Genomic DNA, 23,467 nt, shown 5'->3' with positions numbered 1-23,467 from the left:
TCATGATTAAAATAACAAAATAAAAATTATAAACAAATTAACAGTGCAAAAATAAACTTTTTTCTTTTTCCTTTATATAGCTATTAATTTAGGACTTATCATACCATGTTCTTTTTAGGAAACTCGACTTGACTTGAACCTTTTTCTTTTTATTTTTTAATAAAAAGAAAAAGGTCCAATTTTCATTATAGACCAATTTAAAAACAAGTAAAACTAACAAAAATAACTCAAAAATGAATTAATAAAATAATTTTACTTTAAAAATGAATAAAAACTTACTGTAATTTTATGACAACAAAACTAATCCAGACAGAAATATTAACTTGCGCAAAACAACAACAGTAAGGAGACAAAATGCAAGAAATAAACTAAAACAATCTAAAATTTATTATTCCTAAAAAACAGACATTTATTATCATTAAAACTTTGTGACAAAACCCTTCAAAAACTATAGCACATTTGTGTGGAATAGAATTGATATGATTAACAATGGTCTTTTCTTATAGTGCAGCCATTAAATTAGTTTTGTTTAAGTAACTGTTATTTGCCTATGAGATAGCCAAGTTCATTCCACATGTGTTCTAACATGTCGAATTAAAATTAATTTTCAAAGATTTTTAATACTTTTGAAGTTATGATGTAATGAGTTTTGAAGTGTGTTTGGTATCATTATCGGAATAAAGTTAGTCCTGCACATTTACATAAACTTTGTGCTAATCTTTGTGTCAGTAGTGAAACACCTTCCCTTTGGCTACGGTTTGAAATTCTGATAAAAGTTCTTCATACAAAGGATGGAACATGCATCCCCAAAAATAAACTTTAGCTCTTGACAGACAAAAAGAGTTTGTGAGAGACCAATACAACTGTCATATTTATTAACAATTTTTGCATTACTGTGGTAATGTGGCAACACCATACCCTGCCATGTTTAGTTGTTAATCACGATGTTTGAACTGGCAGTCACCATATTCTTGTAGTGTATTTTTAGACACAAATAATGCCTTTTGTTAAGGTAATGTCTCTCTATATATGACAATTTATTCGTGTCTAAAATTTATTTAGGAAAGATGGTTTACTCAAACCTGAACACTTTAATAATGACCCAAACATTAGCAGCACTCCTCAACAATAGTCTCATTGGTACCAAACTTTCAAGAATTTTGTATCATTGACAGAAATAGACATGAGGAAATTTAACCTTCTTGTTAATTTTGTTGGTCCCCTAGTGCAGTGATCTCCAAACGTTTTTGATTGTGTACCCCCGCTAAGGCAAAAATAATTATAAGTTGTACCCCCTATAATATAATATAATATATGAAATCTATCATTTTTTGGGTTCTTGAATACATATTCAGACAAGGAATTGGAAGGAATGTTGAGTCTAAATGAATCTCACTCATCTGCAATACAACTTTTCAAATTAGAAAAATGTGCATATTAAATCTATGTTTATAGAATAAATTACTCACATTTTTTACATTTCAGAAAAATTTGCTAAATTTCTACTATAAATACATAATTCCTGCTAAATTTCCAGCTAACTGCAATTTGAATTTTTTCCATGTATGACCACAAGTGATCGTGAGCCTACTTCTTTGGGAAGATGACTGTAAGATTAGACAGGACACATACAGTATTTTGGAAGGGAAACATGGCATACCCCAAGTATCACTTTTTGTATCTTGGGGTACACATACCCCACTTTGGAGGCCACTGCCCTAGTCTACTCCTATATATCAGTGTGCTCTGGATTTGAAGATGCCATTAAGACTTTGCTCTATATGTGAAGTCTGTAAATGAAATTTTTGCTTGCCATTGCCTCATTAATTGTCACCAACAACCTAGTGAGTCTATTGGCCAATGTTATCAGAATCTCAGGGCATTAAGCAAGGACTGTAACTTCACTTCTGTCTCTGCTGAAGAGTATAAAAGTGAATAGGTACATGTTGCTTTTATTCGCTGGGTTCAGACTCAACAATGTCTTTTAGAAAGTCATACTCTAACACTCAAAGAAGCCTTGTTACATGTCTACACTTTAAAATCTGCTTGTATCCATTTGGAAACCTTTGTATCCAATACCAGTACGGTAAATGCTATTAGGATTTCCATTAAAAAAAAAAATGATCTAAACAATCACAGAGATACTTCTTCATCCCTGCAGACATTGGCTGCAACTGAAGTGCCCTTTTTGGGGTTATATGAATCACTTTCATGTGAGGCCCTGGGCTGGGATGAAAAACACCTTTTTAATCATGTATCCAAACAAAAAGAATCTTGATCTTTGAAATTAATTAAAATTAAGAAAACTAAATTATAAAGGAAAAGGGGAAAATTAAAATTATTTTAATATTAAAACCATGTGGTAAAAAAGGAGAAAAATTAGTAACTTAAATTTTTTATAAGACAAGATGAACAAAAAAAGGAAATGTTAGTTAGGGTACAAGGTTCGTTAAACACTGAACAAAAGACGATGTTGAATTGTATTAATAAACAATCGTCTTTCTCGGGAATAAACCTGGTCCAATTTCACCTGGCAACAGAGAAAGACCAATCAGGGACTGAGAAAGAAGATTAATAACCAATAAAGTAATGATTTGCAAGACCACAAGATATATAAGCCCAAGCCACAAGGACATTCCATTCTTTGCCAGGCTGTCTCACAAGGCCATGTCCCTTACTGGGGTGTTTCCTGCAAGGTTCCATTTTAGTTAATTGTCAGAGAAGATCCTGCAAGGTTCCATTCCTGTCCTTTGCCGATCTATCCTCTGAAGGTTATAGACCTTCATAGAGAGAAACTTTGGAAATTCTGATCTGTATTCACCTGACATTGTTTCCTGTTCAAGAACTGGCCTTAGAATGCAACAACTTGGTCAGTGATAAGAAACCACCCTCATCACCAAACTTTCCTCTTCTTCTTTTGAACATTACATGCCGAAAACTACAAGGACTTCAACCCTTCACGACAACAGTACTTTTATTGTAAGTTAAATGTCTAATAAACAGGTTTTGTTGTTTGTAAATGATGCACCGATCTCTGACTCAACCGCTCTCACATGTCGTTGACTGTTACTGCTCAACAGTCTAGACAGCAATAGACGATAACAAAATATCTCTCATAATCTTTATTATTATTTTTTTTAAATTTCTTTTTCTCCCCTTGGCAGCCTCACATTCACAATAGATGTTCTGCTCAAAACAAAATATGTAACAAATATGGAAAAAGAGGACATTTTTCTAAAATATGTAAAAAGAGGGAGAGTAACCAACTATGGCGGCTGTGACTCTGGCAACAATCACTTAGCCCTTTGTCTAGAGCTCTAGTAGATATACTTCTAAACCATATTCTAACACTCTTACCTTTAATAGTCCAGTATAATAAGTTCTGTTAATTGATAAAGTACTAGTAGAAGAGATAAGTTTAAATTAAGGTAAGAGGGTTGTTTATATGTTGGTTTAAACCAGGGATGTCCAACCCACAACCCACAGTGTGGCCCACTTAATATTTTTAAATGGCCTACTGCACCCTAAATTTTTTAAATACATTTTCATTTATTTTGATAAAGTATGTCAAAAATTATTCTCATTTCACTGGATACACTTTGATGTCATAATGACGTAATTGATGATATAATTTGTAACTGACCAATCAAAAAAGTTGGTGGCATGGTCTGCCATTTTGTTTCAGTTTCAAAGATTTTTGTAATAAAGTGATGTTTTTATTTATAAAAAATGGGTACCTTTCATCGGGGGGATAAAAAAGACCCATAATCCCTCTTTTGAAAAGAGTGTCAGCCATTTTTAGTGACTCGAGGCTAGGCCTAATGCCAAAGTGGAAGGGGCTAATTTATTCTTTATTTCTATAAAGAATAAATTAGCCCCTTCCACTTTGGCATTCTTTCTAATTACAGGTATATAATACAGACATGGTTCTATCTATATATTTCTTTTGCTAACGTAATAATTTAAATACAGTAGAGCATCGATTATCCGACCCCAAATTAACCGACTTATCGGTTAACCGACCGGGTTCTAGTCGGCAAATTCAGATGTCCGTTAGTGATGTGGCGCTACAATATTTGGTTATGTCTTGCTACTTTAATATTATTTTTGTTAAATTTTTGCATGTTTTAGCTGGCAGCACTGGCTCGACCATGAAAGGGAGGCTAGTATTTAAACCAGGCCTAATACACTATACTAATAATGTATTTTTTCATACTTTTCGATTATCCGACCAACCCCAGTCCCCAATTAAGTCGGATAATCGATGCTCTGCTGTATTTTCAACCTCAAATTATATTCATAATTATTTCATCAACTTTAAATTTATATTTTTAATAACTCGGCATTTGGTCATGGCATCTAATACTAAGAAAAGAAAAATAAAAGACGGCCGAAAACATTGGAACATTAAAGTTTCTTGTTTATTTACTGCTGGAATTAGCATTTCGGTGTGAATTTTGTTAGTTTAAAAAAAAAATAACAGAAGAAAAGAGAAAATTCAATATCTTTTAGCCAGAAAAATATTTCATAATTGAAATATGCAATAATATTATTTGCCTTATTTGTCATGATAAAATTTCGTGTAAAATTGTGAATTTTCATATAGTTTATTAAAAAGAAAAGAAAAATTTCCTGTAAACTTTAAAAAAATCTACTAAATTACGAAAAATTTCATTAAAAGATTTAACAACCAGATTTTATGACTTCAGAAAAATCGAAACCGAATTAATCGTTTAGTGATCCATTTTCAGTTAATTATGTGGAAGCACTGGCCGTATACCAGCAGAATTCATTGAACTTCAAAGCAGGGAATCTTTTAAAACTTATCATAGAGAATATTCCCTTCTTATAAAGTTCATTCTTTCAAGGAATTTGATGGAATTGTTAATTTATCTAGAAAACTGTTATGCATGTGGTGTAGTAAATACTGTTGTGAAAAATTCTTTCTGTGCACAAAAAAACATCAAAACTGCCAAAAGAAATAGGTTGAGTGATTCCCATTCCACTAACATTCTTAGAATTAAGATTAGTACCATAAAAGTAGACATTGACGATATTTTAAAAGGAAGGCAATGTCAAAAATCGCATTGACTTTATTTTTATTTCGTGTGAGAATAACTTCTTTTTTTGAACTGTCAATAACACAGTATTTTTTGTAATTATATATATTTGTTATTAAAAATTGATATTCACATTTTGAACTTTTAAAAGCATATATTTATATAAAGTACCTTTGTGGCCTGCCAAATATATCTAAATTTCTAATTTGACCCATTAGGAAAAAAGGTTGGACAACCCTGGTTTAAACGGCCATACTTACTCGAAGGTTTCGTTGTTGGCTTTGTCTGGTATCTGTAGTGACATAATTTTAGGACATGATTTGTTTACACACCAATGTTTCTTTCAAATTTGGTGGTTCTCATAAATCATTATCAATCTGTTCGGCAGCATTTGCTAAGGTACCACCTGCCCATCTTTTCAAACACCTGTCTAAAGACGTAAGACCGATTGCTACTAAATCTCAGCATTTCTCAAAACCTAACAGGAGTTTAATGATGCAAAAGTTAAGAAATTGGTGGCTGAAGGAATAATCAAAGAAAGTAGCTCCTTACAGAAAGCCCAGGTGGTAATTGTATCTGGATCAAAAAAACAGTTAATTATAGACTATTCTCTCACTATTAATAAATTTATTTTTTAAATTTATTAAAAAACTAAATTGGATGCATTCCCTCTTCCTAGGATTGACAATCTGATCCAGAAAATAGCTTCTTATAAAATTTTCAGCACTATAGATTTGCATTGACCTACCACCAAATCCCCATCCCAAAGACGACAGACATTATACTGCTTTTGAAGCTTGTAATAAATTGTGGTAGTTCAAGGTGATTAGTTTTGGTCTCACAATAAATGCTGCTGGGTTTCCAATGTAACAACTTGCAGTTAATTGCTAAAGAAAACTTAGCTGATACTTTTGCTTATTTGGATAATGTTACTCTCTGCAGAAAATCTCAAGAACGTGACCATAATCTTGTTTGTTCTATTCACATAGTCCATAAGTATAACTTAACCCTCAATAAAGCAAAATGCTCCTTCTATTCTAAGTCTACTTGTATGCTTGGTTATCTAATTGAAGGTGGAACAATACAACCAGATCCAGAATGCCTAAAGCCTCTTCTAGAATTATTCCCGGCTATAGATATGACTTCTCTTTGTCAAACTGTAGAAATGGTGGCCCACTATTCTCAGTGGATAAGGTGGTTTAGCGAGAAAATCCAGCCACTAGCCCATAGGAAATTGTTTACATTGTCAGCTGAGGCTGCAAAGACTTTTTCGGATCTGAAAGCTGAAATATCTCATTCTACCTTGGCTCCTGTCATTGACAATGTGCCCTTTGTTGTTGAAACTAATGCTTCTAATTTGGTTATCAGTGCTACCTTGTTTCAGAAAGGTAGGCCAGTAGCTTTCCTCTCTCAATCCCTAAATGAAAGTAAGAAAAGTCATTTTAGCATAGTGAAGGAAGCATATTCTATAGTTGAAGCATTAAAAAAGAGGCATTTCTTAATTGCCCATCATTTTACAATAATTACTGACCAACATTTTATAGTTTTTATGCTTCATTCTAAATCTAATAGTAAAATCAAGAATGACAAGATTTTAAGGTGAAGATTAGAACCGTCATGCTACAAATATTGTATATCACCCAGGTAGTCAGAACACTGTGGCTGATACTCTCTCTACAATTTGTTGTGCAGTCACAAATTGGATGGTTTCTCTACTCTCCATAACTCTCTTTGTCATCCAGGAATAACCCATTTCTATCATTGGGTGCATAGTAGAAACCTGCCCTTCTCATTATAAAACATAAAGAAATTAACAGCATCTTGTCCTGTCTGTGCAGAAATAAAACCAAACTATCTTAAGTCTTCAAACCATCTCATTAAAGCTATGGCTCCCTTTGAATGATTAGATATTGACTTTAACTCCCTTTGTTCTTTGCCCGAGATATCTTGGGCGGCACGTGAGGATGCGCTGTTCCTAGCCCAAGATAACTCAGGCAAGGGCCTTAAGGGGCCTCAAAAAAAGGCCAAACTTATAACTTTTCCAAAAATGTATGGATCAGCATATATACAGCATTATCTAACACGTATAAAAATTTCATGAATTATTTTTGCTGCAAAAATTTTTTATGATGATTTATTAATTAGATAATTAATTGTGCTATTGTTTTTATGGGCATTTTTTTTATCAAATTAATTAAATTGTTCTAAACGTCTATTTGGCCGATTTGACTTCGGTAGAATTTTTTAAAAACACCATTGGATGTTTTCTATGACATCAGCAGGTTTTTTTCTGTTTTTTATTCAGTAGAATTTTTTCCCATACCTTTTTTTCGGTCCCGCCATACTTCAATAGCATAAAAATTGAAAATTTTGTGTTATATTTGAATAGATGTGATAAGTTAGCTTTCCTCCTGCTTTAAACTAATATTACCCTGAGGTATACACGAGAACAGTCCGGAAAAGCTGACACCAGCTGTTCTCAAGGTCGACCGGTTTGTAAACAATGTAGACTGCACGCGTGAAATTTCACGCCACGTTAAATGAAAGAATAACAATTGGTGCAGCTATATTTTTCAAATAAAAGCATTCTTTTTAAATTATTTTAAATTTTTTAATATAGTTTTTCTGTAAAAAAATTTTTTTGGGGGTATTTATTTCGCGGCAATTATTTCCCAGCAATATTTTTGACTGTCAGATTCGCGTTTGAGTGGAAATAATTATTTAATATAAAAAGTCAATTAATTAGAAATTTTCTGAGTTGCATTCCAGCCGGAAAAAAAAGCGAAGGAGTTAATGATAATAATAGCTTAAAAAAATTTTTTCTAACTTTTGAAAATGCAAACTGTTTCACAATTTCAAATGTATCTAATGCCATTGCCAATTTTATGTTTTATTGACAAAACATCCAATGCAGATAATCTATGTTTGCATATCATACTTTGCAAGTAATTCTTGATTAGTTTAAGTTTCAAACATGAGCATTCTGCAGGTGCTGCAATGACTGGCACTGTGAGAAAGAGAATGCATGCAAAACATAAGTCATAACGATATTTTCTAGTTTAATTACCAATACCAATAAACACCATAACTAAACCTTTAATTCCGGTAACATAGTGTTTAATACAACATCAAACTAATGCTTTTGACTAAAACGTAAGTCAGGAAAACAGGACAATTATACATAATTTTGAACAATTATAAGCTAGTCTAGATCATAAACTGATTTGCATTTTGAAATATCCAATTGAAATGTTCACTTGTAATACAGTAAAACCTCAATACATCAAATCGCATTAACTTGAAGCTTTATACAGGTCCCAAGCACAGTATATAAGGTTTTCCAAATAATGTAATCTCATTAAGTCGATTTTCCTTGACACTCTATCCCTTGATGGGTCCATGATCTTAATTTTCTCTTATATTCTATGTGAAGGCAGACTATTGAGATAAAAATACATTATTGCTCCATGCCAAACACAACACAATGTCATTATAACAGTCGATATCCTTTTACCAATACAGTATATTACCAGCATTCTGTTTGAAACACAAGGAAGCACCTTGGCAATGTACTCAAAACCACCATAAACTGTATACAATTTTGTAATCATGCTGTGAACAGATCCTTGAGAAACAGCTCAATATCATGAAATTTATGGCTACAGAAAAATTTAAGAAAATCAATATTAAATTTGTTAACTCAAAACTCTAAGTCAGGATTTTTTTACTCCTTAAACTTTGACTTAACAAGGTTTTACTGTACTAACTTGTGAGATTAACCAAATAGATATAACATGTTGATAGGAAGCTGTTATAGCCATATAATAACCCGATGATTTAGGCGATGGTTGGTTGATTATATGAAGCTGTTAATTCAGTTATTTTAATAAACAGCTCATCGTCTTGTACATTGAAAATGTAATCGGGAAGCAAAAGTGGAAACAAGGTTACTATCTTATTTAGACCCTGAACTCCCAAACTCGACTGAAAAATGGCAGTTTCAAGCCTATGGTAAAATCCAGATGTTTTAAACAATCTATTGAAACATGTTAAGCCTTCGTCACTTGACAATTTATCAAAATGCTTTTCTATGTGAAGTTATCTGGTGACTATGAATTCAGAAATTTTACAGAATATAATATTCAGAATTTCCTGAATATAAATAAATGATGATAAATGAAAGATGCCCACTTCTGCACTTATATATTCTCATTTTGGATTTATTTCATACCTTAGGTCCTTCAAATTAAAAAATACAAAAAGTGAAAAAAATTAAGAATCATATGTGATACACCTCTCAATTTTGGAAGGAAGCCTAACCCTCAACCCACAGTACAGAGTTGTCAGAAAATGAAAAAAATTTAGCATCTAAAATATTATTTGTCATCCAAAAGAGCTCAAAAGTAATTTTGATTGAAAATGAGGAGTATCATTTTGCTGTTTATTTACATTCACACAGTATAAAATTTGTAATGTACAAGTGGCACTAAAATGCTCAATCTAATAATCTATTCATTGTATATGTTTAGCATTGAGATAAATGTACAAACCCAAAGTCAAAATCTCATGATTTTCTCTAAGAGCTACTTACTACAAGACAGTACTAGACATTATCAATTAGGTTTCCCAATAATTGGAAGTAACGCAACCTTCAAATTGTTACATATACAGTATATGAAGCATGCAATGCCATAATGTTGTAAATGCCAAAAAACAAACTTTTCAGGAGAGAGAAAAAACACTTTTTCTAATGAACAAACTTTAACGAAATGCTATAAAAATTATTTTAACAATTTACACTTTGGAATAAAATATTGGGTTTAATTTCAAACACCTAAGTATGATGGTAAGGAAACAAGAAAAGTTTAAAAACAGGGTTAGAGCCATAACGTTGTAAATGCCAAAATTGTGCAAGTGCATAAAGTTGTAAACGCCAAAAACAATTGCAATCATAAAATTAATGTTTCTACGGCTGAAAAACAGTTTTGAATACCAAAAACTTACATTTAAATTATTAAACACAATTTACAAATTCAATATCAATTTTAACATTAAAAACTGGCAATAATCTATTAGTGACTGCTTCCTGGCTTCAACAATGTTGGGCCCACAGTTTTGGTACTTGAACTGGGCTGTAATCTTTATCAATTGTAATATAATTATGATAAATAAAGGAAAATATAAACAATAAGGTATTAATTTAGTGTAATAAAAGTTAAAATGTATTTAAAAACTTCAAATTTGAAAGATTAATGGAAGTCCGAATATCATTTTGAAATATCAAATAATAAGGTGATACAGGTTAACTATTAATAAACTGGGATTCAGTTATCCGGTTCTGCGTAAAAAACTCACTGCGTTACAAATTAGAATAACAAAATGATGTAAATGTAAACTGTAACATTTTACGCGCCAAAAGTCACGTGGCTTGCACTTCGGCACTTAAAACGTTATGACTTGCACATAAATTCATCTTCAAAATATAGCCACTTAGAGCGCCACTATCACCACAATATTTTTTTGTTGGAAAAAACATTGCATTTAAAATTATTTCTTCAATAAAATGTATTTTGAGAAAAATGGCATTTACAACCTTATGGCATTGCACGCTTCATATATGTTTGAACTTGTAAAGTACCAGAAGTTTAAAATCATGCCTTTCCGCATCCAAATATGAACCCAAAATATGTAGAATAGTTGCCATTTTAGAAAAAGTTGTGCAAAATACAATAAGCATAATAACACACTATATAACATGTTCATCCAAATTCACACAACACTACAAACATATGGTGTCAAAATTGGATACCAGAGAAATTGGAAACTTTCATGACAATTCAACAGTTTAAATAAAAACAAATTTTGTTATTAGAACATAATTTTCATATTATTCCATATATAACATTTTTCAGCAAATTTCTGAAAAAAAAAACCAGATATATATTCGAACAACTAGAGATAATTTACAAACCTCCTTTCTATTGCTTGCTTGAATAACAATATCAGAGAAATAACTTTCTTCTAAGGCACACAGGAAGGAAAATGGAAGATCCTGCTTTATTTCCATAGTGCATACCTGAAAATACATAGACTTGTTTAATTTTACATAAAAATTAATTCTCTTACAAAATATTGTAATAAATCTAATAATAAATAACTGATTACTAATTCTTTTAGTCAAGACATTTAGTTATTACTTTTTTAATTATATCGTATATAATATTAATATAACTAAATATGCTACAAAATCTATTTAAGATTCTAAAAACTCCATTTATTACCATAAATCTTCACCTAATTGTCCACATAAGCATACTCGCTTAATTGTCCATTGCTTGATTAAACGCAAATGAACGATTAAGTGAAACATTTTTCTTTTAGTACCATTGTACTATAAAAACTAGTTTTCAGTATACTGTTTCATCCAACAAAATGGATTCATATAGACCATTGCCTAGCAATGACCCATACAGTTGAACATCATCAAATAACAGCCAGTAAAAAACATTTTCTGTTGAAAAGTTGTGAAGTTTTCTGCTCAAAAGTAATAAAAACCTTAATGAGCTAGTGGGAAAAAATTCATTTTGAATATCGCAATAAAATTTAAAAAATATTAATAATAAACAGACGAAACTTTTGAAAGAATTAGAAATGGATGGAAATTCTAATCTCATATGCTATTGGATAGAATACTTAGGGTGAAAAACATCTAATGTGATCCAGTATCAATTTCACTGAAACTTCCATGTCCGCAGACAATTAAGTAAGCTGTTTTCCAATAAAAATTACATTCAAAACAGTGATTCCTCACCCAATCAAGGGTAATCAGGTAAGGATTTACAGTATTTAGTAGTTTTAAACAAATATTTTCAAATAATTTTTCATCATCTTCACTTCTACAAATGAATATCTTGTGCTGTCATTAATACATAATGAATAAAAATGGAATATAAAGTTGAAAAGAGTATCTAAATTCAAGAAAATTTCAAAATTATACTTTAAAGAGAAAATGTTTGTCAGATTGAAATTATTTTATTAATACATTAGTTTTTAGAACTTCACATCATCATTGAGAAAGAATAATGAATGTAAGAATTTCATTTATTATACCCATATTCTATTATACCCATAAATACGGTACCATAATTTTGGGCAGATAATCCACAATGACGTATAACTTGCAGACTCTTAGAAGAACAAAAATAAAACATTTATACCTATCCCAATGTATACCATGCCCTTTCAGGACAGAAATCAAAAGTAAGGCAATTTACTGGTATGCCATTTAAAAGTTGCCATCAAGCACTATATTACTTTTCTATTTCATTTCTGTTAACAAATCATTGTAGATATACATAAGCACAACCAAGCCAAATATTCTATAATAATCAATTAATTTCAGATTATTGAATTTAACATTTTAATTTTGTTAGATTTTAATTCCTTTTCACTTCTTGTATTTTATCGATTGAAGATTAATTTGTATCTTAATTGCAAGTATTGTAGAATCTCATTAATCCAGCACTATTAAAAACTAGCTAGTGCTGGATTACTGAAATTTAGAAAGTTGATAGGTAAATAAAGCATATGCACAACACACACAAGTTGCCATAACCTGTATTACTAAATCTTTTAATATACAATAATAGTTACAGAAAAAAAACTATATACAGTATTCTAATGTTATATTCAGGAGCAAATCCTGACCAAAATTTTTGGGCATGCTGAAAGTTATAATAAGAATAATAGGCCTATCTCTAGCACTAAACAATGGGCAGAAATGTTATTTGGTGTGAATAAAAAGGTATGGACTATTATAAAACACGTTATATCTACACGTGAAATATATAAAATATATTATAATGAAAAAGTATTAAAAATTATGATGATAATTCAATTTTTTGGGCCCTTGACACTGGGAGCTGAGAGCTTAGGCTCTATTATTCCCTATGTAAATCTGCCCCTGTACACAATACAAGTATGCTAACTGGGTACTGCAAGTTTTTGATACAATCTGGCCATGTTAAATGCTTCGAATGACGTCATGTGCGTGCACTTGTTTCCCGCGGCAAACCTCCACACGAGCGAGTGATCGAGTTCCCGCAAGCATGGCACTGACTTAAAACGGCTAGCAGCTAGCTGCCAATGTAAAAGCAAACACAAATGATAAAAGAGTTTACACATTAGAATAAATTATTATTGGGATATTTGTTCTCATATACCAAAATAGTCCTCTCTTCAGTTGTTTGATGAGTTTGTGATTACAATTTAAAATTGTAATCACAAACTCATCAAACAACTTTTCCTTTGTTCAAAGTGATTAAGTGTGTCTTTAGAAGATATAAAAATTTCTTTGCATACCACACACATTTATTCACTATCATAATTTTTCCAAAGCAACCAAAAACACGTGTATGCATATATTGCCTTTAGTTCCCACTCAATCGTGGATTTAATCCACGTTTTAATTGATATCATTAAACATTCCTATATGATATTAAAGAATTAAAAGATATTGGCTTTTTTCAGTAACATATTGTACAAGGAGCAGTTGTTGATTAGAAGAGATGCATTTCAGGTCTTAATGACCTCTCTTCAGTCCTTATATATTGCAAAGGAAAATAGATAAGGATTACAACATACATAATAATACATACAATATTTTTAAACAAAAAATTTTTTAACTTACATAGTTGATTATTGTTTACAAATTGACATTAAAGAAAATATTGGGTAATTGACTGGGTAGAACAAGGGTTGCTGTGCATAATAAAATAAAGGAGAATAAGTAAAATAGTTATAAAGTAAATAAAATTTAAGACGGTTATGTTATAAAATGGCATAGATTGTTATTACCTGTAGATGGGTAGAAAATACAAAGTGGGGTGGTGTTTAAAATACCAAAAGTGTAAACTAAATATTTAACATGACATAGGATGGAGGCGGGCAGAGTTCGAATCATCCTTAAGTTCACGGTTGCACTTGCAGAATGCAGTTGTATCTACATGGAAAGGCAGAATAACTTCACCGGACGGGGGCCATCTGAGGGAGGTAGAGTGGGATGGAATCACTTGTGGATACTAGCTGTTAAGAAGGAGTGGTTTCCAGATGTCATTTCATTAATAGTTATAAAATGAACTTAAATGGCAGTCTAAGTTTTTATTTTAGTAATTTCCAAATGTTCAAATACGAGGCGTGTCCAGAAAGTAAGTACCGTTTTGGAAAAACTCGCATAAAAAATCTTTTTTCAAAACAAAATTTATTTTTACATGAAAGAGCATGTCAGAAACTATTTTTCTACATAGTTATCACCATTGTTCAGACATTTGTCATATCAGGAAACCAACTTGTCTATACCCTCTTCAAAGAAAGATGCCGCCAGTGAAGACAGCCACTGCTGTTTTGATTCCGTAGTGATATGACAAACCCAAGTTTCATCACTGGTAACAATTTTGTTTAGGAAATCATTACCCTCTTCACTGTATTGGGTAAGAAATATCAAAGCACTTCCAAGTCGCTTTGTTTTGTGGACATCCGTAAGCATTTTGGAGACCCAATGGGAACACAATTTGCGATAATTTAAGCGATTTGTGACAATCTCATGCAAAACAGTTTTTGAAATTTGTGGAAACTCATCACAAAGCAATCTTATTGTGAACCATCTGTTTTCACAAATTTTCTCATTCACTTTTGCAACCAAACCATCATTGAGAACAGAAGGCCGCCCACTCCGTGCTTCGTCATGAACACTGGTGCGTCCATCATTGTTGAACCCACTTTCTCACCATTCCATCACTCATTACATTTTCACCATAAATCTCTACAAGTTGACAATGAATTTCAACTGGCTTAACATTCTTTGCGTTCAAAAACCATATTACAGAACGCACTTCACAGTCAGTGAAATCGGCAATCGTCTTAAACATTTTGAATGCTCACTAACACGTGGAAAAACAACACAATCTGGCTGTAATGTCGTCACTGGACTGACAATCAACCAGGAACACGTATGCGCAGGCGCTGAACTGCGATACTACCGCTGCGGTGGTGGTAGAACAAAACGATACTTACTTTCTGGACACGCCTCATAGTTTCCTTTTTATAATATTTTTTCTATCCTGAGTATTTTTAGATTATTGATTGAAATCTCACAATTTTCACTATGAAATGCATGGCTACAGCAGAATTAGTGTAATTAAATTTAGTCTGATTTTAGGATTCTTCCAGTTTTACCTATATATTAATAATTCGGTTGGCAGCTGTAGGATATTCTATATGTAATGTTATTTTGTTGCATTATATCAATATTTTGAATATTTTCTTTAGTTATTAGTAACTTTTTATTATTATTAGTAAATACTGGGGTTAGAGTTATATTATGTGGTTTAATAGTTTTTATTTTTTTAAATACTATAGGAATGTAAGTTTTTTATAAGCCATTTGAGTTGGTATTATATTTTTTTGGGTTGTAGTAGGCAGGGATGTGGAGTCGACTCTGGCATTTTAAATTTAAGTTAGTTTTTTTATTTAAATGAAAGAAAATATATTTTATATTTATTAATTTTTTTAAATGTTTTTGTATTTGTTATAATTCATTTATTTTAAATACAAAATGCAACAAGTTAATTTACTAAATATGTATCAATAGTTTTCTTAATAGTATTTGTGTTTAGTAGTTAAATTATTTTGACCCAATTGAATTTGAATATTTTTAATCTATTCCTTTATTATTCCCACTCTAAATAAGTACTCTATTTTTCTGAATGAGCCAGACTAATTGATCAGATATATATATATATATATTTTTTTCTGATCAAGGGGCTCTTTAGTCGGACTAACTTTTCTGGAAGGGTGAAATTGAAGTGTGAATGCTGTAGAATAAAGATATGTAGATGTAGAATTTTATCACTCCCCTTTTTCCTCTTATTAAATATTTGTTAAAAATTAATTTTTTTACAAATAAATATTAATGTAAGTTAAATATTAAAAATACTAACTATAAAAGTATTTGGGTAAATGTCCAGGGCTCCTTTCAGAGTATAGAGTGAGGTAACCCCCCTATGAGCACCTCTGTCCCATAAAATGACTTGGTATTTCATTTTGCCGGAGTCGGGAGTCAGAGTCAGCCTACTAAAATTATCAGGAGTTGAGTGTTCTTTTTACCGACTCTGCAGCCCTGGAAGTAGGGTTGGTGTTGGTAAGCCAGTTTTCTAGTATCTTATTTGGATAGTTGTTTAGTTAAAAGATTTTATAAATGTGTTCTATTTCTTTAGTTTGTTCAAAGTAATTGGTCGTACGTGTCTTAATTTTGGTGATATACATGTTAAAAATACTTTTCTTGATATACATAGGTGTACTGGAATGATTAACGACTTTCCTTACATTACACGATTTAATATATTTTTTAAAACTTAAACTGTTACGACAGTGATGTCTAAGAACAGTAAATTGTTATTATATTGAGTTTGATATCAAAAGCTATGTTGGTTACTATATTATTGGCACAGTTAAGGATGGTTTGAGAGTCGGTTAAAGTATTATCATAAACTATGAAACATATCTATTGTATTCTATTATGCTTCTGAGGTTTCTAATAATACAATCTATTTTTATTATACATAATTCAGCTAGTTTAGGGCCTATACATGAACCCATATAGATACCATCAGACTGTCTAAAAAATTGTTTATTACAAGTAAAATAATTAGTATTTAAAACAAATTGAATTAGTTCAATTACCCAATTATCACAGTTTAAATTAGTTAATGTATTGATTATAAAGTTTTTATGTACAGATGGATACATATTTTTAATGTCTAGGCTCAATGTTAAGGACTGAAGAGGAGTCATTAAGACCCAAAATGCATCTCCTTCAATAAAACCTATATCGACAACTGCTCCTTGTATGATGTTACTGAGAAAAGCCAATAGCTTTTAATTCTTAAATATCCACAACAAAACCAGTAACAGAACATTTAATTCCTACTTGAAATTGTATCTCAAAAGGTAATATGAATATAAACTAAATTTTAATTATATAAATAATTATATAACATATTTTACGGACTATAAGACGCACTTTTTTCTTCGAAAAATTGCCTCCAAAATTCAGGTGCATCTTATAGTCCGTAGCGTCTTATACGTACTTTTTTTTTAAAAATTGCTTAAAAATTCAGGTGTGTCTTATAGTCCGTAAAATACGGTATATTCTAAAAAATAGTCCTGATTTTACTGTGCGATATTTCATTTTATTTACATACAACTAATTACTTTCTACTATTTTGCTAACGAAACTAAAACTAAAGATCGTGTCATTAAAATTTTGATTTAATTCTTCATTTCTTAACATGTAGAATGTAAAAGTTCACTTTACAAGCCATATATCAATTAAAGTGGCATTTGAAAAAAATTTAAATTATTATTAAATAACTTTCAAGTTATAAGACAATAATAAAAATCTTTGTATAAGTTTTCTAAGCAGTAATTAAATAGATGAAACAAAACTATGAAATTAAATTATCCACTTTATGGAAATGGCATTATAAATGCTGAACTTATTCAGTTGTAAAATCAATGCTTTTTATTACGTTAGTATTCCATATATTAATCTTAAACTGGATTATTGTAATGTACGTAAAGAATTAGCCTATTCCAGCAACTATTTTTATTTAATCTAACGTTTTCGGCCATCTGTGTAGCCATCTTCAGAATCGAACATTTTTAAATAGATTTCTTTAAAGTTTAAATATATAATGTTCCAAATAAGAATTTTATACATTTGAACTTTAAAGAATTCTATTTAAAAATGTTTGACTCCGAGAATGGCTACACAGATGGCCGAAAATGTTAGATTAAGTAAAAATAGTTGCTGCAATAGGCTAATTCTTTATGTATATTTTAGTATCATTACATATAGCAACATCCAAGATAGTCTTCGAATTCAGTAAAACACAGCACTATGATATATATTCATCAAAATATTAAATTAATTAAATTCTATTCTATATTAAATTATTGTATTTTAAATTATCTTTCATTCTTAGAACATTTGGTATTTTGAAATGAGTTGTTCTGATGTAGATACTGATGACGACGTAAATGCAGGTCGAAAACGTTTTATGAATAAACAATAAACAGTTGCTGAAATAATAGTTATTATTTTGATGAACAAGATAGAGTCATTGATACTTTTCAAAAATGAATTATTAAAAAGAATACTATACATCATTAAAAAGTTCTTACAAAATATTATCAGATAACTTATGAATGTTTGCTTTGTGTAGTCTTTATTTTAATTATTTAAAATTAAACGATAAACAATTCATTTATTTTTAATAAATAAAATGCTTGATATTTTAATTCTGAAGCATAATTTAAATTAGTTCCAAATTATGAAACGAATAATATATTTGATATAATCTATTGTATTAACGAGCAATTGTTTATTGTGGCATCGTTACAATACCAAACTGCAATTTTTAATCGTATTTTTAATTTATTTAATTTAAAATTAATATATGCTTGTCACCTCAAATTAATAGTGTCTTGGCCTTGTACATCATACTGTTCTGCTAGCAATAGTCATGCTGATCATCTATCTCTCTCCCTTCAGAAATTTTTGAATTGAAATAATGAAACTTCCAGTGCAATACAGAAAATCGTAGTTAATCGGGACCTCCTGCCCCTATTCTTTTCATATCTGGTCTGAGCTTTCATCTATCTAACTCCATTCTCAAGATTAAGGAAGGACAGACAGTAGGAATTTATAGGTCAACGATTTTTTCAAATTGCAGCCCAATATTGGAATTGATTTGAACCATACCGTTGATGAAAGATAGGGCTTGTTAGCTTAGGTTCTGTATTAGTTTCAGTATTAGATGAAGCCTTCGTTTTAGTTTTAAGCCTTAATCTTTACTCTGTCTAGCTTATATGCAGCTGCACTACTTATTGATGTATGCTACAACTCAGGTTTTCTTTTAGACCCATGGCCTTGCAGCCTAAAAACTGCACACCAACATTAAATATACAGAAAGTAGTAATTTTACATATGATGCTCAGAGAGATCCTTCTTTTCTCTTTTTTCTAATCCTCACCCTCCTTATTCCCTTCCCCTCTCCCCCTTCTTCCACTGGCTAAACACTTAGTGTACAGTTGCCGTCTTTTGTTAACTGTTAATTGCTGGTCGAAAACAAAAGCTCTAAATATTTAGGAGTTTGAATATTTTAATCAAGATTAAACATTTTTGAGACATTTTGGTTTCATTTAATCTCTATTCAAATTAGAACTATTGACATCTGATGATGAGATAAAATGCCTCAAAAACACATTTAATCTTAATTAATGTATCTAGTACCTTAAATATTATTTTATTAATATTAGTCTGTCGTGACTATAATCTAGTAATAGGACTTATACTGATTTAACTTGAGGATGCAATTAGAGAGATTGAATCAGTCTCTTGGTTAGAAAAAAAGTTAAATCAGTATAAGTCCTATTAATAGATTATAGTCACAACAGACTAAATAAATAAGATCTAACCAGAGAATAAGAAACAGTAATAAACAGACTAACATTAATAAAACATTTAATCTTGATTAAAATATTCGGACTCCTAAATATTTTAGCATTTTTATTTTCGAGTGATTGTTTTAACAGGCTCTTTTATATCTGAACATACTTAAATCTTTCTTTTATTTGTTTCTGCAATATTTCTTTCTTTCAGTGAAAAATTATTTTGCACAAGGAGACACCAGCAATCCAATCAAATACAAGAATAAATACATTTTCACCAATATGAGCATGTAAAAGTGGTCCACTTATTACGTTATATCCGACCTTGACTATTCTAAGGCATGTACACAATTCAATTCCTAGCTCCCAAACTCTGCTCTATAAATTTTTATTTCCAATTATATTCAACAATAATAAAGGTGTGCAAGGTAAGGGTTTACAAATAGTTGATGCTGACAATAATACTTCCATTTTCTAAACTTATCTGTTACAGGAGCTAGTTATCAATAGTGTAACTAGCTTTTCGGACTCCGTGTAAAAATTTCTTGAACTCCCTCCCTACAACATCATCTTGACTTAAGAAAAGGGAAAAGAAAAATTATTAATACATTTATAAAATCAAGAGATATAACATACATTTTACTTCATAAATCAACTTAAATCAGTCTAGTTTGGCTCATGTTGAACTTAAATATTTTTTTTTATCATCTTTAGAAAATAATTGTTCGAGTCCTGCTACAGCAACAAGAACAATTAAAAAAAGTATTATTACAGTGCAAACTTTGTTAAATGAAAATGTTATTAAATTATTTTTCATAACAGCTAAGCATAACAGATAGCAACCATGTATATACAAGGTGTAACAATTTAATTCCTGGAATGGCTGTGTAGTGTTGCCTGTGACATAATTATATCAATCTTCTTAACACACCAGAAATTCATACAAAAAATACACTTACGTAAAAACCAGATAACCGGAGCGGTTAGTATTCGAGTCGCATAATTATATCAAGATGACAATGACATGCTGTGTAGTGTTGCCTGTGACATAATTATATCGAGATGACAATGACATGCATTTGTGTTCAAACATATTCGAACTAATACGTGCATAAATTTTAAGCTGATAGAGCTAGTTGTTAGTTAGCTATTGGGAAGTTAATAGTTATCTGCATGTATACTCTTTGGCATAAAAATCATAAAAACGAGTGACCAAAATTTAGAGCAACATATTAATACTAAATTTTGTGTGAAAATCAGCAAATGAGTTACTTAAACATTACAGTATGACCTAGAAACAAAACATCAGAGCATGCAATGAAAATCCCAGAGTTCACTGCACTCTAAAAAGACACGCATGTCATGCTCACAGTTTAAGACCATGCTAGTGTGTTTCTTCAATCAAAACAGAGATTATGAAATTCTGTTTGAAGAAAAAGACCTAAACTTTGGCCTGACAAGTAGATCATTCATCACACCAAGTCACAGTGCACTCACTGTGAGACATTTTCTGGCCAAAAAAGCAATTACCCAATTAGATCATCCTGCCTATTCACCTAACTTAGCTCCCTGTGATTTTTGGCTATTTCCAAAATTAAAAGCTATGCTGAAAGGACAAAAATATTCTAATATAACTGATATCCAACAGAATGTGAGACAGCTGCTCAACAGTATTCTGGAAAATGAGTTTCAGGCTAGCTTCCAGAAATGGGAATGCTGTTTAAGTCACTGTATATATGCACAAGACAATAGCCACTAATGTACAGTTCTGTATGTATATTTTTTAAAGGTGCATTCTGGAAATTAAATTGTTACACCTTGTATATATATCGTATTTCCACAGATTGTTAGGCATGTTGTCTACCCAGGGAAGACCACAAAATCAGATATTTCCATATGGTAAAAAACTGGCATGCCTGTTTATGAGAGGTTATGCATCTCTCTCTAGAGGGTGCATAAAAAAATGTAACGAGTTATGTCACATGGCATCTCAGAGGTGTCAGTTTTTATTCTAAAATTATGAAACTGTTAGCATTGCATCAAAAATTATGATTGTATGTTTAATTTCTGCATTTTTTCTTCTTTATAACAATGGAAAATACTTGTAGAATGCTGAAAGTGCTTTTTTTATGTTTATTTTACTGTAATTTGATCCAAAAACACAAAAATAAATATATCAAATTTTGGAAACTCACTGCAAATTATCTCAACTTACACCATTAACATCTACTTTGTGTGAAATTTGAGAGGATGGTGCTACCTTTCAAGGTCAGGGTAGTACCAGTAAAACTTTATTGCTTTCATAACAGAGCATCAGTACAGTCCACTGACTTACTACTACGATTATCACTAATAAGCTGTTGTTTTATTATCCCATAGATGAAAACTGTCTTCCTGGTTATCAGTCCATCAAGTTACATTATTACTTCATTGTACTCGGAAGAATGTTTTCTTTAACATTTATTTAACAACTAGTTTTGTTAGACCTGATTAATTTTATTTTCTAGTCGCAGTTTAATTGGCATACCGGTAACCCCGGAGTTTCCAGCATGCTGGGTCTCTCCTAGTAACAAGCAGCATGCCAGTCAATCTGCAAAAATATGGAACATATACACCTATCCCTCGATTTACACGGAAGATAGGTTCCTGAGAAAAACGTGTAAATCGAATTTGTATCTTTTTGAATGTAAAACCGTGTAAATCGAAAAGTATGCAAAAAACGCATAATTTCGTTGTTTATTAATTATGAATTTTTTTCAATTTTTTAAAGGTACATAAATCAAACAAAAATATTGAAAGGCAAAAAAATATATTCTTTTATTAATTAAATACAAAGTAAAAAGGAACAAAAAATAAAATCTGAAAGATTCATAAAAATGCAATGTAATTGTGTAATGTAATGTAATGTAATGTAATGTAAAAAATGTAATTAAAAATAATGTAATCGTTTGTTACTTATAAATATGAAAATTTAAATTTTCTGGTTTAAAACTATGTGCAATGAATGCAACTTCATGCGTATGGGGGAGTACCCTATATCAGTTTATCGGTTACTATTTGACAGATTGAAATAAAACTGTCACCTAGTATCCTAAATATCAACTATAACATATAATTAAGGTGGATTGGAATATAGATGTAGATTAGAGTTAAAAATTGTTCCTTTTGATCATAGCCAGTTTATTTTCTACATTTATTTTTTAAACCGTGTAAAAGCGAAAATGTGTAAAAGAAGTACCGTGTAAAACGAGGGATAGGTGTGTATGTATATATATATACTATTCTGAGTATGTACAGTACTTTTGATTTTCAGAAAAACTTTCTTTCACTTCAAAATTCAGTCACTAGAACAAAAATGGCACTACTGCTTTAATGTGCATATTGTTTACATTTTCTAAATTCAGGTGTTAAAAAAGTCAAGAATGATTTTTACAATTATTTTACAGAGGAACGGTCATGGTGTTTCCTTTGCCTGATTCTACATTACTTGTTAAACTCTTCTATCAACAAAACTGCAATGCAAACTCAGCACATTTTGGATGACAAAGCAACTTACAGGAATGACAAAGAGATCCTCCAACTATGGAGAATTTTAGGAAAATTATTTTGCATTTTGAGGAGCACCTAGATCTTGAATGATGAAAAGCATTCATCATCTGTAAATTGACTTTGAGCACAATGAATAACAGTCCTATTTCAAATGTAAAGGAATCCTTTATTCAAGTTGATAGACTACTTGACATCAAATACTTCAGCCCATGTTTAGATTGGAAAAAGAACTGTTCCCCATTGTGTTCAAAATCAATTTACATATGAGGAAAGCCAAATTTTTCCCTGGTGGATGAAGTTTGGAATAAAATTATTTCTCCCAAAAATCAAAATCACATATTCGGGAC

The 23,467-nt window shown here is 30.9% G+C and overlaps 1 protein-coding gene across 4 annotated transcripts in view; it reads right to left on the bottom strand.

The window, feature by feature from the left end:
- Positions 1–23,467, bottom strand: part of LOC136989209 (uncharacterized) — a 118,476-nt gene that overhangs the window by 56,363 nt on the left and 38,646 nt on the right. For all 4 annotated transcript variants that reach the window (XM_067287298.1, XM_067287299.1, XM_067287300.1 and 1 more), the window contains one exon: positions 11,032–11,136. In XM_067287298.1, coding sequence (XP_067143399.1) covers positions 11,032–11,136 — 105 coding nt within the window. The remainder of the gene's footprint in view (positions 1–11,031; positions 11,137–23,467) is intronic.

This window comes from Centruroides vittatus, unplaced genomic scaffold (assembly GCF_030686945.1).
Source record: "Centruroides vittatus isolate TY-2023 unplaced genomic scaffold, ASM3068694v2 scaffold_450, whole genome shotgun sequence".
Taxonomy (NCBI): domain Eukaryota; kingdom Metazoa; phylum Arthropoda; class Arachnida; order Scorpiones; family Buthidae; genus Centruroides; species Centruroides vittatus.
The sequence above is the reverse complement of the archived record's forward strand: the minus strand, read 5'-3'. Positions and strand labels throughout refer to the sequence as shown.